The sequence below is a fragment of the Mobula birostris genome, chromosome 3 (genome assembly GCF_030028105.1).
Source record: "Mobula birostris isolate sMobBir1 chromosome 3, sMobBir1.hap1, whole genome shotgun sequence".
In the NCBI taxonomy this organism is placed as follows: domain Eukaryota; kingdom Metazoa; phylum Chordata; class Chondrichthyes; order Myliobatiformes; family Myliobatidae; genus Mobula; species Mobula birostris.
This window is the reverse complement of record NC_092372.1, coordinates 158,222,860-158,243,680: the sequence shown is the minus strand read 5'-3', so window position 1 is coordinate 158,243,680 and position 20,821 is coordinate 158,222,860. Positions and strand designations below refer to the sequence as shown.

Here is a 20,821-nt window from a genome sequence, read left to right as displayed (position 1 = left end):
CGGGGGTATGGAGAAAAGGCAGGTGCAGGGTTCTGAGTTGGATGATCAGCCATGATCGTACTGAATGGTGGTGCAGGCTCGAAGGGCTGAATGGCCTAATCCTGCACCTATTTTCTATGTTTCTATCACTATTGCTCCCTTCTTCTCTCCCTTTCCCTTCTGCACTACGGACCCATACTCAGTGCCTGTAACCCAGTCATCATGACATTCTCCCGGGAAGTTGTCCCCCACAAAAGTATCCAAAGTGGTATACTTGTTTTTGAGGGGAATGGCCACAGGGGTGCTCTGCTCTAACTGCCTACTTCCATTTCTCCTGACAGTCACTCAGCTACTCGCCTCCTGCAACTTCAGGGTGACTACATCCCTCTATATACTCTATAAGGCATCCGTTAGTCTTGCAAGACCATGGATCTGCGCCTGGAAAGTCCTCACTCTCCAGGGCGCAGGCCTGGGCAATGTTGTATGGAAGACCAGCAGTTGCCCATGCTGCAAGTCTCCCCTCTCCACAACACCGATGTTGTCCAAGGGAAAGGCAAGGGCCGATACAAACACAAAATAATCTGCAGATGCTGGGGTCAAAGCAATACAGCTTGGCACCAGTGCCATTGCAGAGCACTGTGTGATTAAGTGCTTTGCTCAAGGACACAACACGTTGCCTTGGCTGGGGCTCGAACTCATGACCTTCAGGTTGCTAGTCGAATGCCTTAACCACTTGGCCACGTGCCCACACATATACTCTACATAACTCCAATAAAGTGATTTTTTGTGGCCCTTAACATATGTACAGTGCTTCCTTTGTCTGTGAATACCTCAACCTGCTGAATCAGAAAACAACAAGAATGAATTTTAAAATATTTTCATTACAGTGCCATATTGCTCAATGACTTTGAGATTCTAAGATTCTTTGACAAAGTAAGTGAAGTTTTTGAAAACCTAAATCAGAAATTAAGACAGTAGACAATAGACAAAAGGTGCAGGAGTAGGCCATTTGGCCCTTCGAGCCAGCACTACCACTCACTGTGATCATGGCTGATCATCCACAATCAGTACCCTGTTCCAGCCTTCTCCCCATATCCCTTGACTCCACTATCTTTAAGAGCTCTATCTATCTCTTTCTTGAAAGAATCCAGAAAATTGGCCTCTACTGCCTTCTGAGGCACAGCATTCTACAGATCCACAACCCTCTGTGTGAAAAAGTTTTTCCTCAACTCTGTTCTAAATGGTCTACCCTTTATCCTTAAACTGTGGCCTCTGGTTCTGGACTCCCCTAACATTGGGAACATGTTTCCCGCCTCTAGCGTGTCCAATCCCTTAATAATTCTACATGTTTCAATCAGATCCCCTCTCATCCTTCTAAATTCCAGTGTATACAAGCCCAGTTGGTCCAATCTTTCAACATATGACATTCCCACCATCCCTGGAATTAACCCAGTGAACCTACGCTGCACCCCCTCCATAGCAAGAATGTCCTTCCTCAAATTTGGAGACCAAAACTGCACACAATACCCCAGGTGGGGTCTCACCAGGGCCTTGTACAACTGCAGAAGGACCTCTTTGCTCCTATACTCAAATACCCTTGTTACAAAGGCCAACATGCCATTAGCTTTCTTCACTGCCTGCTCTACCTGTATGCTTACTTTCAGTGACTGATGAACAAGGACACTCAGATCTCGTTGTACTTCCCCTTTTCCTAACTTGACACTATTCAGATGGTAATCTGCCTTCCTGTTCTTGCCACCAAAGTGGATAACCTCACACTTATCCACATTAAACTGCATCTGCCATGCATCTGACCACTCACCCAACCTGTCCAAGTCACCCTGCATTTTCATAACATCCTCCTCACATTTCACACTATCACCCAGCTTTGTGTCATCTGCAAATTTGCAAATGTTACTTTTAATCCCTTCATCTAAATCATTAATGTATTTTGTAAATAGCTGCAGTCCCAGCACCAAGCCTTGCAGTACCCCACTAGTCACTGCCTGCCATTCTGAAAAGGACCCATTAATCCCTACTCTTTGTTTCCTGTCTGTCAACCAATTTTCTATCCATGTCAGTACCCTACCCCCAATACCATGTGCTCTAATTTTGCCCACTAATCTCATATGTGGGACTTTATCAAAGGCTTTCTGAAAGTCCAGGTACACTACACCCACTGGCTTTCCCAAGTCAATTTTCATAGTTACATCCTCAAAAAATTCCAGGAGATTAGTCAAGCATGATTTCAGCTATCCTGCTACTGCTATCCAAATATGCTGTTATTTCATCTTTTATAATTGACTCCAGCATCTTCCCCACCACTGATGTTAGACTAACTGGTCTATAATTGCCTGTTTTCTCTCTCCCTCCTTTCTTAAAAAATGGGATAACATTAGTTACCCTCCAATCCATAGGAACTGTTCCGGAATCTATAGAACATTGGAAAATGATTACCAATGCGTCCACGATTTCCAGAGCCACCTCCTTAAGTACCCTGGAGGAGGTACAGGGAAACGTACAATGAGACAATGTTATTTGCAGTGCAATTATGTTAATTTGGGCTCAATGATACACTCAGGATGACATCATGGTGAAAATTATATGCTGTTTCTTTTTCAGTATTGTTATATGTTGAAGTATCTTCTACATTTAAACCATGCTCTTTTTATCTAATCAATCACAAATGGGAAAATAGTTAATCTTTACCAAAGTCCTTTTGTAGTTTCATAAGAAAATGGGAAGCTCCCCGGGCACAATTTTAAATATAAAGTAGAATGAAGTGAACTCTTAAAGTTTGATAAATATTCTCATCTTTTCACTTCGCCAACACTCATATAAAGTGCTCAATGAATCAATAAACTATGGCACAATGTTGAAATTATTAAATAATTCTCTCCTCTCCTCATGTGTGATTGTTTCAAGAGAACAGCTTCCCTCCAGATGTCTCTTATGTGGGAATCTTGGCAGTGAATACTGATGGCTACTTACCATGGGGTCAATGCTTGATCCTCTCTTTATCTTACATACAAATATCATACTATCCATCAAGAGCCATTAGTGAATAACCAGAAGAGAAATTTCCAAAACTTTTAATATTTTATAAGAATTACCAAAAAAAAACAGATACAAGTAAAATTAATTGTGCAAAATAGTTTGTGTGTAAAATAGATTTTTTTTTACCCTGTCAAGATCCATTGGGTCAGAGTATGGATTGTAATGGGTATCAATGGGGCAGCTCTCTGAAAGAAAACCAGGTTCGGAATTCCATTGCTTGTAGACATCTAATGAAGTATTTGAATCAATGTAGCCGATGTAAAAGTCAATACAATCTTTGTTTTTCAGTGCGACTACAGCTGCCATACAGAAAATCTGAAAAGGAATTTGAACAGTCAGTGAACTGTGCATTCCTGCTTGCAGATGTGCCAAATGATTTATTAGTACAAATTTCAACTTTGGAATAAATGCTTTCCTCTGTAAGGATTCTTTTCCAGTATGCAGATGAAAAAATGGCTGCTGAATACATCATTTGAGAATTATCTTCACTGATGATAGGAGCAATCCAGCATGGTCATCTGTAGTGTAGATACCCACTCTGCCATGTAATTTACCAAATTTAGTTTAAATTGTGATAAATGGATAAGGTACGCAGTAGCAATGAGCTGATTTAATGTTTGAACCAGTATGAGGCTAAATTGTGTTCATGCAGGATGTGCTAAGAAGCACTTAGAATGATTCTGAGTGTGATAGTGCTACCTTTTGCACATCCTCTGTCAGTTTTTTCCATTGTAGAAGCAAAGTGAAGCAGCTACATAATTAAACACTGAATTTCGCATCACTTACTGCAATAGGCTGGATGACAAAGACACAGTACAGGAGGGAAAAAAACACCGAATGTAACCACAATATAGATTTGGTTGGTCCAAACCTGAAATTGATAAGACAAATTGTTTCAATATTCATGATTATAATTCAAAACAAATCAAATTTCTGCTTTAAAAAAAACAATTGGTAACGCAGCATCCAGTCCTCCTTACCGCAGTCCCAACACACTTGTTACCAACGCACACGCCAAGGTAGTCAAGAGGCAGATGGTCCATGCCAGATAACAGCACCAAGATGGGAGTAAATGTCTGGTTTTATTTGCCACAGGTTGTTCAAACAAACTGCTGTGTTCTAGAGATATTAACAAAAAGAAAGAGGATTTAAAGATTATACTCAGAATCATCTACTTGAGAATGCAGGTTGCCTCTGATTATCTATGAAGAATAATTCAGGATAAGCTGAGAGGTATTCAATTTGGCCACAACTCTCCCAAAGCTGGTTCTCTATGTTAGAGGAAGGCAATTGGAGCAGTGGGAAATACAAATGTTCCAAATAAAACCATGCATGGAATGCACATTGTATTAAAGATCAATGTTAATTTAACAAGTGAAGATAATTTCTATGGGATTATTATTTTTTTAGTCAACAGTAATATTTAGATGCAGTTTCTGCAGTATTATTAGTTTTGTCTGCATTCTAAGGAAAAGCTACAATGCTCAATATGTAAATTCTTGATCTATTTTCACCTGATGAATAATCTGATCGTAGGTCGCTGGAGCTATGTTTTGAGACCTTTGGTTCTGGCCTGGCATTTTCCCGTGAACTGCAATCCTCAAATCCACTTGAGCTGCCTTCAGATGAGCAAGTTCCACCCTTCTTATTGCTTCCATCGCTGTAGTGCACTGAACGAACACTGGGAGCATGAGAGCCCAATATACCTCGCTGTGGAAAGGCAAACACAAAGCTACAGAGAAATCATTTAATTAATGTCATCTTTAATTTCAGATCCTGTCTAGCCTCACAGTTCTCTAAGTTTGTAACATTCTCCTGCTTTACAATCATACATGATCTGTGCTGTATTAATACCAGTGTTTTTCATGTCTTTGACTGATAACTGTATTGTTCATTTTTATTACTCTACCTTCGGCAGCCATTTCTTCAGTCACCTAGGCCCTAAGAGCATATCCATTCTAAACCTGGCCCAGATCTCCTTGATTTAGTTTTTGAGATGAACTCAATGCCTTTTGTGCTCACTTTGATTGATAGAACACCAACCCCCACAGGCCTCAATGACCCTGTAATCTAATTTTCTGAAGCTGACATGAGAGCATCCTTCTGGAGGGTGAATCCATCGAAAGCATCTGCTACATATGGTGTTACTGGCCAAGTACTGAGGACCTGTGCTAATGAACTGGCTGGAGTGTTTTCATTCATCTTCAACCTCTCACTTCAGCCCCATGAGATACCCACCAGCTTCAAGCAGGCTGTAATTAATGCCTAAGAAGAATGTGGGAACCTGCCTCAATGATTATCATCCTGTAGCACTTAGATCCACTGTAATGAAGCACATCGAAAGGTTGGTCAATTCCCGTCTGAGGAGTGTCCTGAATCCACTCCAATCTACCTACTGTTACAATAGAACAACAGTAGGTGGCATCTCACTGACCCGTCACTCAGCTCTGGAACACCTGGACAATGAAGATGCATAGAGTTGGCCCTCCTTATCCACAAGGGATCGGTTCCAGGACTCCTCGCGGATACCAACAAACGCGGATGCTCGTCCCTTATTCAACCTGTCTCAATGCAGTGGACCTTAGGACCCAGCGGAACCTCGGACCTTATTTAACCAGTCTCAGTGTGGTGGGCATTAGGACCCGGCGGCGAAGCTCTGAATCCGCAGTGTTTCTGTTCACGAAAATAATCACGATCGCGATTTAAAATAAAGTGCAAATAATAAAGCAATCGGAAAGAGGTGAAACGCCATCAGTCATTGGAGGAGCATTAGGCTACAGCCGATCAATGATCAGAACCATTTTAAAGGATAAAGTGAGAAAGGCCCTGCCCCGATGAAAGCTACAATTATTACTAAGCAACGCAATGGTTTAATTATTGGGTTTTGGGGTTCTGGGTTTTTGATCCTTCACATCAACCCGGCACGGATGGAGAATGCGCTCGGGAGCGCTCTGTCACTGGATCGAACCCGGGAATGATCTGTCACGGTATCGAACTCGGGAACATCCATTCCCGAGCCTGGCACTGAAATATACTTTTCTCAAGTATTTTATATGCACAGAAAGGTAAAGTATATACTATATACTAAGACAAACATTTGACTAACTGACGCTAAATAATACTGGATGTACCTGTTCCGACTTAGTAAGAGAACTTCCGTTTTTTTTTCGATCCCAATCCACGGTAACCTACGCACATCCTCCCATATACAGTACTTTAAATCATCTCTAGATTACTTATAATACCTAATACAATGTAAATGCTACGTAAAATAGTTGTTATACTGCATTGTTTAGGGAATAATGACAAGAAATATAAGTCTGAACATGCTCGAACAGCAAGTGCTGGAAGAGCACTTCCGGGTTTTCTCAATTCGCGGTTGGTTGAATTCGCGTATGAGGAACTCGCGGATAAGGAGTGCCAACTGTACATCAAAATGCTAACAACAGGAATTCTGCAGATGCTGGAAACTCAAGCAACACACATCAAAGTTGCTGGTGAACGCAGCAGGCCAGGCAGCATCTCTAGGAAGAGGTGCAGTCGACGTTTCGGGCTGAGACCCTTCGTCAGGACTAACTGAAGGAAGAGTGAGTAAGGGATTTGAAAGTTGGAGGGGGAGGGGGAGATCCAAAATGATAGGAGAAGACAGGAGGGGAAGGGATGGAGCCAAGAGCTGGACAGGTGATAGGCAAAGGGGATACGAGAGGATCATGGGACAGGAGGTCCGGGAAGAAAAACAAGGGGGGGGACCCAGAGGATGGGCAAGAGGTATATTCAGAGGGACAGAGGGAGAAAAAGGAGAGTGAGAGAAAGAATGTGTGCATAAAAATGAGTAACAGATGGGATACGAGGGGGAGGTGGGGCCTTAGTGGAAGTTAGAGAAGTCGATGTCCATGCCATCAGGTTGGAGGCTACCCAGACGGAATATAAGGTGTTGTTCCTCCAACCTGAGTGTGGCTTCATCTTTACAGTAGAGGAGGCCGTGGATGGACATGTCAGAATGGGAATGGGATGTGGAATTAAAATGTGTGGCCACTGGGAGATCCTGCTTTCTCTGGCGGACAGAGCGTAGATGTTCAGCAAAGCGGTCTCCCAGTCTGCGTCGGGTCTCGCCAATATATAAAAGGCCACATCGGGGGCACCGGACGCAGTATATCACCCCAGCCGACTCACAGGTGAAGTGTTGCCTCACCTGGAAGGACTGTCTGGGGCCCTGAATGGTGGTAAGGGAGGAAGTGTAAGGGCATGTGTAGCACTTGTTCTGCTTACACGGATAAGTGCCAGGAGGGAGATCAGTGGGGAGGGATGGGGGGGACGAATGGACAAGGGAGTTGTGTAGGGAGCGATCCCTGCGGAATGCAGAGAGATGGGGGGAGGGAAAGATGTGCTTAGTGGTGGGATCCCGTTGGAGGTGGCGGAAGTTACGGAGAATAATATGTTGGACCTGGAGGCTGGTGGGGTGGTAGGTGAGGACCAGGGGAACCCTATTCCTAGTGGGGTGGCGGGAGGATGGAGTGAGAGCAGATGTACGTGAAATGGGGGAGATGCGTTTAAGAGCAGAGTTGATGGTGGAGGAAGGGAAGCCCCTTTCTTTAAAAAAGGAAGACATCTCCCTCGTCCTAGAATGAAAAGCTTCATTCTGAGAGCAGATGCGGCGGAGACGGAGGAATTGCGAGAAGTCCTAGAATGAAAAGCATCATCCTCATCAAAATGCTCATCACTGACTACAACTCAGCATTCAACACTAGCGTCAACACAGGTACACAATAGAGCAGTGTTTTACTCATTTTATACTTATGATTGTGTGGCTAAGTACAGCTCCAATGTTGTTGGCTGAATCAAAGATGGCAACGAATATAGAAGGGAGATTGAAAACCTAGGGTTGAATGGTGCCACAACAATATCAGCAAAACCACAGAGTGCATTGTCAACAACAGGAGGAAGAAGCCATAGGTCCATTATTCAATATTATTAAGGTGAAGATAGTCAGTACCATTAAAAACCCTTGGATTTATCATATCAGAGGACCTGTCTTAAGGCCATCATGTAAGTGCAATCACAAAGAAGTGTCACCAAAAACTTTGACAAAGTTCTATGGAGGCATAGTGGAGCGTATTCTAACTGGCCAGTTATGGAAACAGCAATGACCAGGAACAGGAAATACTACAGAAATTGGTGGATACAATCCAGTCAAAGCGCTCCTGACCATTGAGCACATTCACATGGAGTGCTGCCACAAGGAAGCAGCATCCCTCAACAAAGACCCCCAGCACCAGCATCCAGGGCATGGTCTCTTCTCACTACTGGGAGGGTGAGGAGGTACAGAAAGCCTTAGGGTCCCACACTGCCAGGTCCAGAAATAGTTATTACCCTGCAACAATCAGGCTCCTGTGCCGGCACGGATACCTTCACTCACCACAGCCCTGGAACTGAATCTACAACCTACAGACTCACTTTCAAGAACTTCTTAGTAACCCATGTTCTCAATATTATTTTTAATTTGCACAACTTGTCTTCTTCTGCACATTGTTTGTCAGTCTTTGTTTATGCATAGTTTTTTGTAAATTCTATTGTATTTCTTTATTTTCCTGTAAATGCCAGCAAGAACATGAATCTCAAGGTACTATGTTGTAACATATACCTACTTTGATAATAAATTTTTAATTTGAAACTGGAGCTTTTACTTTGGTGGTGCTGGCAAAATTATCCTACATATGAGTTTGGTTGCTTCCGAGTGGTCTTGCGGAGAGAAGGACTTCTGATAACTCCTCAGCAGATATAGAATGTTCTAAAATATAAATCGCGCGATCTACAATTTGCTTAATTAATTTACTCCTTAACTGATTGCACTTGTTTCTGTGTTTTAATTCTCAAATAAAAATAGATTTTTCCATTCTTGGATTAATTTTTAATACTTATTTTTACCCTTTTCAATGTTTCTGAATACAAGGGCTAAACTGAAGTGTTTTTGATGCCTGGAGGCACTGCTCACACTTTCAAAATAAAGGATCAGCAGATCAGGCTGTGATGAGAAGTTCATGCATCTAGTGATGGTGAACCTTTTGAATTCTCCAACCAAGGGATGTCGAGGCTCTGGAGCTTGAAGTCTCGTAGGGCTAGATTTGGGAACGGCTTCTTTCCAACAGTGATAAGACTGCTGAACGGATCCTATCTCGGATCTGGGCCGTACCTTCCAAATATCCGGACCTGCCTCTCGGTTTTTTTGCACTACCTTACTTTCCATTTTTCTATTTTCTATTTATGATTTATAATTTAAATTTTTAATATTTACTATTGATTTGTAATCCAGGGAGTGGGAAGCGCAGAATCAAATATCGCTGTGATGATTGTATGTTCTAGTATCAATTGTTTGGCGACAATGAAGTATAAAGTATAAAGTATTCAAGATGGAGCTTGATAGATCTAAGGATATTAAGCAATCCAGGGACTTGCGGATAGTTCGGGGAAATGGCACCAAAATAAGATCAGTGGTGGTTGTACAGAATGGCAGAGCAGGTTCATGGGGCAAATAACCAACACTTGCTTCTGCTTCTTATCTTATGTTCATATGCAGTGTGCAGTGCATGGTATTGAGGGCAAGTGAGATCTCAAGGTAAACGTGACACAGTGAGTGTGAGGGTTGTGACCACCGGCAGCCTGTTGTTGCTGGAAATGCTGGCCCAATTACTACCTCTACGGCTTGGTGATAAGATTTTGTTTGGAAATATTTTTATGAATCTACTTGAAATAGAATCAGAGAGCATGACAACACATAAACTGGCCTTTCAGCCAATCTAGTCTGTGCCAAGCTGTTATTCTACCTACTCCCATTGACTGCAGCTGACCATAGCTCTCCATACTCCTCCCATCCATGTACCTATCCGAATTTAAATGTTTCATTCAGACCTGCACCTACCACTTCCATTGCAGCTTGTTCCATACTCGCACCAGCCTCCGAGTGAAGAAGTCCCTCCTCAGGTTCTCTTAAATATTTCACCTTTCACACTTAAGCTGAGACCACTAGTTCTATTCTCACCCAACTTCCGTGAAAAATGCCTGCTAGCATTAACCTTATCTATGATTGTGTAAATATTCTACAAAACTAAAACGCTTCGGACTCTCACAGCTATCTGGACTATTCCTCTTCTCACCCTGTCTCTTGCAAAAATGCAATCCCCTTCTCACAATTCCTCCGTCTCCGCTGCATCTGCTCTCAGGATGATGCTTTTCATTCCAGGACGAAGAAGATGTCCTCCTTTTTTAAAGAAAGGGGCTTCCCTTCCTCCACCATCAACTCTGCTCTCAAACGCATCTCTCCCATTTCACGCACATCTGCTCTCACTCCATCCTCCCGCCACCCCACTACGAATAGGGTTCCCCTTGTCCTCACCTACCACCCCACCAGCCTCCGGGTCTAACGTATTATTCTCCGTAACTTCCGCCACCTCCAACGGGATCCCACCACTAAGCACATCTTTCTCTCCCCACCCCTCTGCTTTCCACAGGGATCGCTCCCTATGCGACTCCCTTGTCCATTCATCCCCCCATCCTTCCCCACCTGGCACTTATCCTTGTAAGCGGAACAAGTGCTACATATGCCCCTACATGTCCTCCCTCACCACCATTCAGGGCCCCAGACAGTCCTTCCAGGTGAGGCGACACTTCACCTGTGAGTCCGCTGGGGTGATATACTGTGTCCGGTGCTCCTGATGTGGCCTTCTATATATTGGCGAGACCCAACACAGACTGGGAGACCGTTTTGCTGAACACCTACACTCTGTCCGCCAGAGAAAGCAGGATCTCCCAGTGGCCACACATTTTAATTCCACGTCCCATTCCCATTCTGATATGTCTATCCACGGCCTCCTCTACTGTAAAGATGAAGCCACACTCAGGTTGGAGGAACAACACCTTATATTTCGTCTGGGTAGCCTCCAACCTGATGGCATGAACATTGACTTCTCAAACTTCCATTAATGTCCCACCTTCCCCTTGTACCCCATCTGTTATTGCCTATCCTCTGGGCTTCCCCCCCCACCTTGTCTTTCTTCCCTGACCTCCTGTCCCATGATCCTCTCGTATCCCCTTTGCCAATCACCTGTCCAGCTCTTGGCTCCATCCCTCCCCCTCCTGTCTTCTCCTATCATTTTGGATCTCCCCCTCCCCCTCCAACTTTCAAATCTCTTACTAGCTCTTCTTTCAGTTAGTCCTGACGAAGGGTCTTGGCCCGAAACGTCGACTGTACCTCTTCCTATAGATGCTGCCTGGCCTGCTGCGTTCACCAGCAACTTTAATGTGTGTCGCTTTGTATATATAAGTTACTATTCTTTAATTAACTTGAGCAGAACTGTCGGGATCCGTCTGAAACTTAGTTCTTACCTCATACTTTTTTCTCCATGCCTCCTGGGCCCACTGCTGTAAGCTCTGCCAGGACAGGAAGGATGCAATTGTACTATCTGAGAATAAGAGAACATCTCGATTAGCTGAAGATGTATCTTGCAACATAGATTATTTAAACATTCAAAATAAGTTCTTTGTTTGTATAGTGTGAAATTCTCTCTTTCTTGTGTTGCACGTCATTCAATATCTAGGACACTTCTCACTCTTTTTGCCTTAGGGCAATTAATATCTTTGTTGATCACTCGAATATAATACTAATTTCTTGTTACCTTCAATGGAATATATATTGGATTCTCTTGTGGTCCCGTATTGCTCTTCAGTAGAAGTTTCCTGCAGTAATTTGACCTAAGTTAAAGAAAACATATCAAAAGGTGAATCACACATTTGTATTAAGTTTCTAACTGTTCTAAAATGTTTCACCAGCACAATTTGATAACTAGTAGGAATAAAAATGCAAGTTAGTTCAGTGTAGAGTTTCTGCAATTTTTATTGCCATTTTTAAAAGCCGACCCTGCCCACAAATTTGGCATTGTTCCCAAATAAAATCCTTGATCATGATTGATTTTGCTGCAATGTACCACTATACATTGTGTAATTCACAGAAATCTTGTCACAAAAACACCTAAGTGATCAGCTGCACTAATCATTAAATACCGTTATCACAGTGGTAAATAAAATCAAGTCCAATGTCCTCAATTCCCAACTATTTTGACAAGTATGTATTGAGAATGACGAATAGTTTGAACACTTGCTGTTGCACACAGAAGTCACGTGGCTCTCAAAGGAAACAGCCTGCAGATTAATGTGGATCATGCAATTTAATGTGGATAAATGTAAGGTTATCCACTTTGGTGGCAAGAACAGGAAAACAGATTATTATCTGAATGGTGGCCAATTAGGAAAAGGGGAGGTGCAACGAGACCTGGGTGTCATTGTACACCAGTCATTGAAAGTGGGCATGCAGGTACAGCAGGCGGTGAAAAAGGCGAATGGTATGCTGGTATTCATAGCAAGAGGATTCGAGTACAGGAGCAGGGAGGTACTACTGCAGTTGTACAAAGCCTCGGTGAGACCACACCTGGAGTATTGCGTGCAGTTTTGGTCCCCCTAATCTGAGGAAAGACATTCTTGCCATAGAGGGAGTACAAAGAAGGTTCACCAGATTGATTCCTGGGATGGCAGGACTTTCATATGATGAAAGACTGGATCGACTAGGCTTACACTCTCTGGAATTTAGAAGATTGAGGGGGGATCTTATTGAAATGTATAAAATTCTAAAGGGATTGGACAGGCTAGATGCAGGAAGATTGTTCCCAATGTTGGGGAAGTCCAGAACGAGGGGTCACAGTTTGAGGATAAAGGGGAAGCCTTTTAGGACCGAGATGAGGAAAATTTTCTTCAAAGGGTGGTGAATCTGTGGAATTCTCTGCCACAGGAAACAGTTGAGGCCAGTTCATTGGCTATATTTAAGAGGGAGTTAGATATGGCCCTTGTGGCTAAAGGGATCAGGGGGTATAGAGAGAAGGCGGGCACAGGGTTCTGAGTTGGATGATCAGCCATGATCGTACTGAATGGCGGTGCAGGCTCGAAGGGCCAAATGGCCTACCCCTGCACCTATTTTCTATGTTTCTATGAGATGCTTTTATGTGCTTTTTGAAACTGTGATAAAATTCTCTGAAGACTCAAATGCTTCATTCAGTAATCAACTCAAGAATATTAAGTACGACATTGCTTATTTGTCAGAATTACTCATAAAGTTTAATGAATTTAATCTTCAAATGCAAGGACATAATGTGGATCTTATTAAAGTCAAATCAGTCCTCACCATATTTCTGTTCAAGTTAACCCTAAAGTGCACCATTAGCCATTGCAACCTTTTCCAATTTCTGAGCCTCTCTGAGTTGGAAGAGATTGAAAAAATACCATATGATGATCTTCAAGAATACTGTGCCTACTAGGAGAGCTGCACAAAGACATGGAAGAGAGATTTCCCTTGATCCAAATTCAAGATTGGGTAATAAACCCATTGCTGAGCACCTGTAATGAGGAATTAACAGGAAGAATGGAGGAAGAACTGACCTCGCTACAAATTGACTTTGACCTGATGTTAAGGTTCAAAAAGAAATCATATCGAGTCATTTGGTTGCAGAAAGAAAACTCGGAATGCTATCTTGCACTGTGGAAAAAGGTCAAGATGTTCTTAATTTCATTTCCAACATCATACTTAGTGGAGCATGGTTTCAGTGCAGTCACCTAACTTCTTTCAAAGCAACAAAACCGACTTCAAGTTACTGAACGTGGAGATCTAGGCCTCCCTCTGATTGACATTCAGCCTGATGTTGAGAAGCTGATATGACTGCACCAAGCCCATCCATCTCATTGAAAGGTGAAAAAACAATAAAGTAGTAAATAACAAGCAACACACATAAAAGTTTATGTGTGTTGCTTGAATTTCCAGCATCTGCAGAATTCCTGTTGTTTGCATTTTTAAAGTAGTAAATAGTTGGATTACTAATGTACTGTATAAATTGCTCTAAACTTGTTGATGAAAATTTTTACTATAATTAAATTTTAAAATAATTTTAGCTGTTGCTGTAAATAGATTTGAATAATTTTATAATTATTTCTCACTGCTTTGAATCTGCAGTTCTTGTTTTCTTTCACTGTGTATCATTAATCAAAATTCTTTATAGTTTTAATGTAATGGCCGGAAAGAGAGAAGGGGCACTGGGGATGTAGTCTAGTAACCAAGGGGGCAAGAACCCAAAAAAGTTTGGGAATCACTGATTTAAAATTAACATAATTAACTGAACAAAAATTGCTCAATTTGCCCTCCTTCCAAAAGGAAGGTGATATTTTTCTGTCTGTTTTAATGGGACTCTTCCACATACAGATTTCCCAGGCTGAGAAGGAGAAAGCCTGTGAACATTCACACTGCCTGGTTGGACTTGCTGAGGAGCCGACTAGCGCTGAGTAGGGGAACCAGTTGCACTGGTAACAGGGCAGGTGTTGGTTAGGACAACATCTGCATTGGACATCAAGACTTCCCCATGAATTGAGGGTACATCTGTCATTAGCACCGGTATAAATCAGAAGATATGGCCCATATATTAATGCAGCAGATTAAGAAAACATTCTAAACCTTGCCCTTCGTCTCATCACGAGGCAAATTTTGGAGATTCTACGAAAATCTGGAATCTGATACAAATTGCAGTGCAGTTTGCCTCTAAATCAAAATGGTGAAACCATTATTATACCCTTAAACAATGAAAGATACAGGTTTAAAACAATGCATAATCTCACCTTGCTAAATCTGAATAGCAACGATAGTAACAATACAATTGGCAGAACTACTATAGTGGTAATCAAGCCAGTAACTAAGGAGGCAGCTGAGACATCAATGAGACCCAATTCAGCAGTGTACTGGAAATGAAAAGAAATATTTAACAATATAAGAATCATTCATGAGACAATTATAGGATGGAGGACAAAAATAAACCTATTATGGAGCCAAAGAGAAATTGTCAGGTAAATGCAGATAACCTGACTGAACAGTTATATTAGATTAATAATTGTGCTATTACTTTGCATTTGTTTACAGAAAGGAAGGACAAGATGTGAAGATAAAATGGTTAAGTTATGGAGAAAAGATAAAGGTAAAGCAACATAGACGTTGGTCATAACCATTCAATCTGCCTTTATTCAGGAGCAGCACAAGACCACAGGATAGTGTTGATGTTGTACTATCACTGTTCATTGGGGAATCTGGACCATGTGCAGCCAGATGGAATTGGCTTAGATTGGCTTCATGGCCAGTGCAGACGTGGTGAGTTAAAGGGTTTGTTCCCACATGGTATTGTTCTGTTCTATGTTTTATACATCCTAATTCATTACAGGCTCTAATGGAATACAGCAGTAATCATTCGGTGTAGGGAAAGGAAAAGAGGGAAAAAAAACGATCACAAAGAACATGCAGATAAATGGAAAAGACACAAAAATAGTATATCTTAAAGAAAAATATAGAAAACATTGAAATAAAAACTAAAGAATAAAAAAAACTTACTGGAATTCAGCATCAATCACTTCCATTAAACCTGCAATATAGTGGCAGCAGCTGTATTGCAGGATAAATGCAACTGACTTAGTTCACTTCCAAGATTCAGCTCCATTGATTTCAGTGGAATCAAGTTTCTGCTTCATTTTACATTTAGTATTAGAACACTACATTGTTCAATACAGCATAAGAACAGTCCCTACAGCAGCAACAATGACACCAAATTAAACTAATCTCATCTGTCTGCACATATCTGTATTCCTCTACTCCTTGCCTGCTCATGTGCCTGTCTAATGCCTCTTGAACCTTGCTATCGTACCTGGTTCCACCACTTCCCGTCAGTGCATTCCAGGCACTCTGGTGTAAAAACCCTACCTTATAGACCTCTTTCAAAAATTTCCCTTCTCACTTTAAACTAATGCCCTCTAGTGTTTGACATTTCCACCCCAGGAAAAGATTCTGACTTTCTACCCTATTTATGCTTCTCATAATTTTATATACAGTCGGCCCTCCTTATCCGCGACTGATTGGTTCTGGGACCCCTCGTGTATATCAAAAAACACGGATGCTCAAGTTCTTGATTCAACCTGTCACAAGGCAGTGGACCTTAGAACCCAGTGGAACCCGGGACCTTATTTAACCTGTCTCAGTGCAGTGGACATTAGGACCCGGCGGCGGAGCTCTGAATCCGCAGTGTCTCTGTTCACGAAAATAATCACGATCGGGATTTAAAATAAAGTGGAAATAATAAAGCGCTCGGAAAGAGGTGAAACGCCATCAGTCATTGGAAAAACATTAGGCTACATTCGGTCAACGATCTGAACAATTTTAAAGGATAAAGTGAGAAAGGCCCTGCCCCGATGAAAGCTACAATTATTACTAAGCAATGCATTGGTTTAATTATTGGGTTTTGGGTTTTTGATCCTTCACATCAACCCGGCATGGATGGAGAGTGCACTCGGGAGCGGTCTGTCACTGGATTGAACTTGGGAACTTCCGTTCCCAAGCCCGGCGCTGAAACATGTGTTTCTTAAGGGTTTTATATGCATAGAAAGGTAAAATATATTCTATATACTAAGACAAAGGTTTGACTAACTGACGCTAAATAATACCGGATGTACCTATTCCGACTTACTTAGTAAGAGAACTTCTGGGTTTTTTTCGATCCTGAACCAGGATAACCCACACACATCCTCCTGTATACTTTAAATCATCCCTAGATTACTTATAATACCTAATACAATGTAAATGCTATGTAAATAATTGTTACACTGCATTGACAAGAAAAAAAAGTTTGTACATGCTCAAACAACAAGTGCTGGAAGAGCACTTCCGGGTTTTCTCGATTCGCGGCTTTGAATTCGCGCATGCGGAACTCGCAGATAAGGAGGGCTGACTGTACTTCTCTCAGTATTGCCTCTCAGATTGTCCAGACAAAACAATCTAAGATTGTCCCATCTCTCCGCGTAACCAATACTCTCCAAACTATGCAACATCCTGGTTCTTTCCAAGCCTCCACATCTTTCCTGTAAATGAGAAATGCACAAAATACTCCAAGTTGGACTTATCAAACTTCTATACTTCCCATGACATTCCAGTATTTTTACTCAATACCCCGAGCGATAAAGGCACCAGAAGATGAACTTTTACCTTAGCTTACAATTTGATCAAAATATTCATCAGACTAGTAAAGGTCTGAATTGGACTCCAAAGACTTTGATCAACCCAAAAGTAGAGCTTCATCACCATTTTCAAAATATAACTACATCACCTGATAGTAACGCACAGCATAATCATAATTTTGAAAGCAAGATGAATATTGAAGTTAGCTAAGATATTTCACCTCCTCATTCTTGATGCTGGTCAGCACAGCACTGAGACACATATAACCCAACAGAAGGCAAAGGCAGATGCTGAGGCGCTGAGTATGTGTAAAAGAGCTATAGGATGGGCGACTGTATACCGATCCCCACATGTGATAGTCTTCCAGATACTCAGTTAGTTTACTATAGAGAAGCTGTAAAAAACAAGAATATCTCATTAATTGAAACCATTAAATGTTTTAATAAAATCTGTTTCACAGAGAACATAAATCAGGTTTTGCAGCATGTGGCATTTTGCACATACAAAGCACAGAATACAATATTTATGCATGACCTTTTCTCTTTTAAATGTCTCAACATTTTTAAAGCTATGACCTTTCATAGTATAATTATCTCGAAAACTCATTGACTGTACAAAGCTTATGAAATACAAAATTAGTGCAGAGAACAAAAATGCATCATTTTAAACAGTTACAAAATATGAAACTTGTCATTAGATTGTCAATGATTTTGACATATAGAAGAGCGACTGTGGGTTGAATTAAGAAGTTGTCACAGCACAAAGGAACACACTTGGCCAGATACATCCATGACAACTCCCATGAGAAGAATCTATGCAGTCCATTCCTCCTGCTGTTACCCACAGCCACAAAGTTAATTATTTCTCTAGTGCTTTTTTGATTCCCCTTTTAAAACTCTGAATGGCTCAATTTCCTTCAACCCATTAGCTCTAGATCACCATCACTCTTAATATAAAAAAAGTTTTTCCTCACATCTCCTCTGTATCTGCTTGTTCTCACTTTAAATCAGGGGTTACCAACCCCTTGCCGAGTAAAATTGGTCCATGGCATAAAAAAGGTTGGGAACCCCTGCTTTAAATTAATCGCCACTGGTCCTTGAACCATCAGCTGAAAGATGGTTTATAGCAAAATCGTAGCAGTTTCAGCTGTGTATGAAATTTGTTGCCAGAATATTAAGCGCATACCCTAGCTTAAGACTTTACTGCATTATGATTAGGATCAGTCAGCACTCAAATTTCGGAGTTGCCACACCATCAGAAATGTCACAATTTGTTAAAATCCAAAGGTTCCTACGTCTTAATTAAATTCACTCATGTCACAAAACATGCATTCAGCCAAAAGTTTCATTCTTAATTTGCAAGGTCAATACATGTTAACATTGATAGTTATCTTAGAAAAATAATATATTACTTTCTTAAAGCCAGGTGCATGGATGAGTGAGACCAGTTCTCGTTCTACTTTTCCATCTCCTTCATCTGCCGCAAGCCAGCATTCAGCAGGAAAGAACCAGCACGTACCAATTAGCACGTCCTTAACAATCACAGAGGTAACATACCAGCTAGGAGAATAACCACCGTTATTGTGCCAAAGATGAACCTTCCAAATTGGACCAAGGTTATCTGGAACACTAAGAAAGATTTTTAACTACTTTCATGGAACGTAAAACTCTAGTCAGGCACAATTTTCATTTAAACAAGGCTTAGAGAATGTAGGACAAAAGTTGGTTGCTATTTAAAAAAAAATATATCTTTCTTAAGTAAATGCAACAATTTTATCTTAATTTACACTTAACAGTTTAATCCCAAAACCTCTGGTAATTTGTGAAGCAAAGTGATTTACAGTAAGGGGCCAGGATAAAACAAAGCGAGGTACCCTTGACCTCTGTGCTGTCTCCAGAGGAGAAAGTGCAATCAGTAGACCACTTCCATCATGCAGGAATTTATAAGGAAAGGAGTGTTAAAAATATGGTGAAACAAATCAAATTTTTAAGGAACATATTAGTTATAGCATAAATATTAACAATGCTGCATGTGAGAATCAGTAAACAATCATGAAATGCAATTATACTTCTGTTTTGGAGCAGGAACTGTCAAGGCACCAAATTATGTCCATATGCCTAGTCTTCCACAGGTAGGCCAGGTAGCCCCAAGGAAAACATATTGAGAAATGAAGAACAGTGAATGGTATTGCTGATGCTGAAGACAATCTGCTAGATCAGTCCATGGCTTGAAAACAGTTGAGAAACCCTGTACCAGGAAGACCTCAATGAAAGGTGCATGTTTCTGAGACACTCTGACGATACTGATGCTGAAAGGATGTTTCCAATCATGGGGAGAAAACTCAGGGAAAGGAACAAAGTGTAATAACAGGGTGTTGCAAATGTAAGACAGAAATGAAGTTATGAATCTTTAGATTATAGATTATGAATTTATAGGATTCTCTACCCACAGAGCTGCGGAGGGCAAATCATTGAATTTATTCAAGGCCGTGACAGACTCTATGTAATACTGTTTAATGAGTGTGAGGCAGAAAATGCCAAGTTCAGATTGGCTTTGATCTGGTCAACTCCATCTACTATTTCTTAAGCTATAATGACATCTGTCACAAACTATTCAGTGACTCTAAAAAGTATTCACCTCCCCCCCCCCCGGAAGTTTTCATGCTTTATTGTTTTACAACATTGAATCACAATGAATTTAGTTTGACACTGATCAACAGTAAAAGGTTCTTTTGTCTCAAAGTGAAAATAGTTCTCTACATGTAAACATGAGGAATTCTGCAGATGCTGGAAATTCAAGCAACACTCATCAAAGTTGCTGGTGAATGCAGCAGGCCAGGCAGCATCTCTAGGAAGAGGTACAGTCGACATTTCGAGCTGAGGCCTTTCGTCAGGACTAACTGAAGGAAGAGCTAGTAAGAGATTTGAAAGTGGGAGGGGGAGGGGGAGATCCAAGATGATAGGAGAAGACAGGAGGGGGAGGGATGGAGCCAAGAGCTGGACAGGTGATAGGAAAAGGGATATGAAAGAATCATGAGACAGGAGGCCCAGGGAGAAGGAAAAGGGGGGGGGGAACCCAGAGGATGGGCAAGGGGTATAGTCAGAGGGACAGAGGGAGAAAAAGGAGAGAGAGAGAAAGAATGTGTTTATATAAATAAATAACGGATGGGGTACGAGGGGGAGGTGGGGCATTAGCGGAAGTTAGAGAAGTCAATGTTCATACCATCAGGTTGGAGGCTACCCAGACGGAATATAAGTGTTGTTCCTCCAACTTGAGTGTGGCTTCATCTTTACAGTAGAGGAGGCCGTGGATAGACATATCAGAATGGGAATGGGACGGGAATTAAAATGTGTGGCCACTGGGAGATACTGCTTTCTCTGGCGGACAGAGCGTAGGTGTTCAGCAAAACGATCTCCCAGTCTGCGTTGGGTCTCGCCAATATATAAAAGGCCACATCCGGAGCACCGGACGCAGTATATCACCCCAGCCAACTCACAGGTGAAGTGTCGCCTCACCTGGAAGGACTGTCTGGGGCCCTGAGTGGTGGTAAGGGAGGAAGTGTAAGGGCATGTGTAGCACTTGTTCCGCTTACACGGATAAGTACCAGGAGGGAGATCAGTGGGGAGGGATGGAGGGGATGAATGGACAAGAGAGTTGCATAGGGAGCGATCCCTGTGGAAAGCAGAGAGACGGGGGGAGGGAAAGATG

General features: G+C 41.8%; 1 protein-coding gene across 9 annotated transcripts in view; it reads right to left on the bottom strand.

Moving 5' to 3' along the window:
* Window positions 1-20,821, bottom strand: part of LOC140195372 (polycystin-1-like protein 1) — a 241,758-nt gene that overhangs the window by 51,225 nt on the left and 169,712 nt on the right. For 8 of the 9 annotated variants that reach the window (XR_011885446.1, XR_011885445.1, XM_072253568.1 and 5 more), the window contains 9 exons: window positions 18,525-18,741; window positions 17,334-17,507; window positions 14,740-14,859; window positions 11,706-11,781; window positions 11,416-11,492; window positions 4,551-4,746; window positions 4,017-4,155; window positions 3,823-3,907; window positions 3,163-3,351 (listed from right to left, as the gene is read on the bottom strand). Coding sequence is in view for 7 of the 9 variants with exons in the window: in XM_072253568.1 (XP_072109669.1) it covers window positions 3,163-3,351; window positions 3,823-3,907; window positions 4,017-4,155; window positions 4,551-4,746; window positions 11,416-11,492; window positions 11,706-11,781; window positions 14,740-14,859; window positions 17,334-17,507; window positions 18,525-18,741 (1,273 nt within the window). In the remaining 2 variants the exon portion in view is untranslated. The remainder of the gene's footprint in view (window positions 1-3,162; window positions 3,352-3,822; window positions 3,908-4,016; window positions 4,156-4,550; window positions 4,747-11,415; window positions 11,493-11,705; window positions 11,782-14,739; window positions 14,860-17,333; window positions 17,508-18,524; window positions 18,742-20,821) is intronic. The other variant, XM_072253570.1, reaches the window with a different exon arrangement.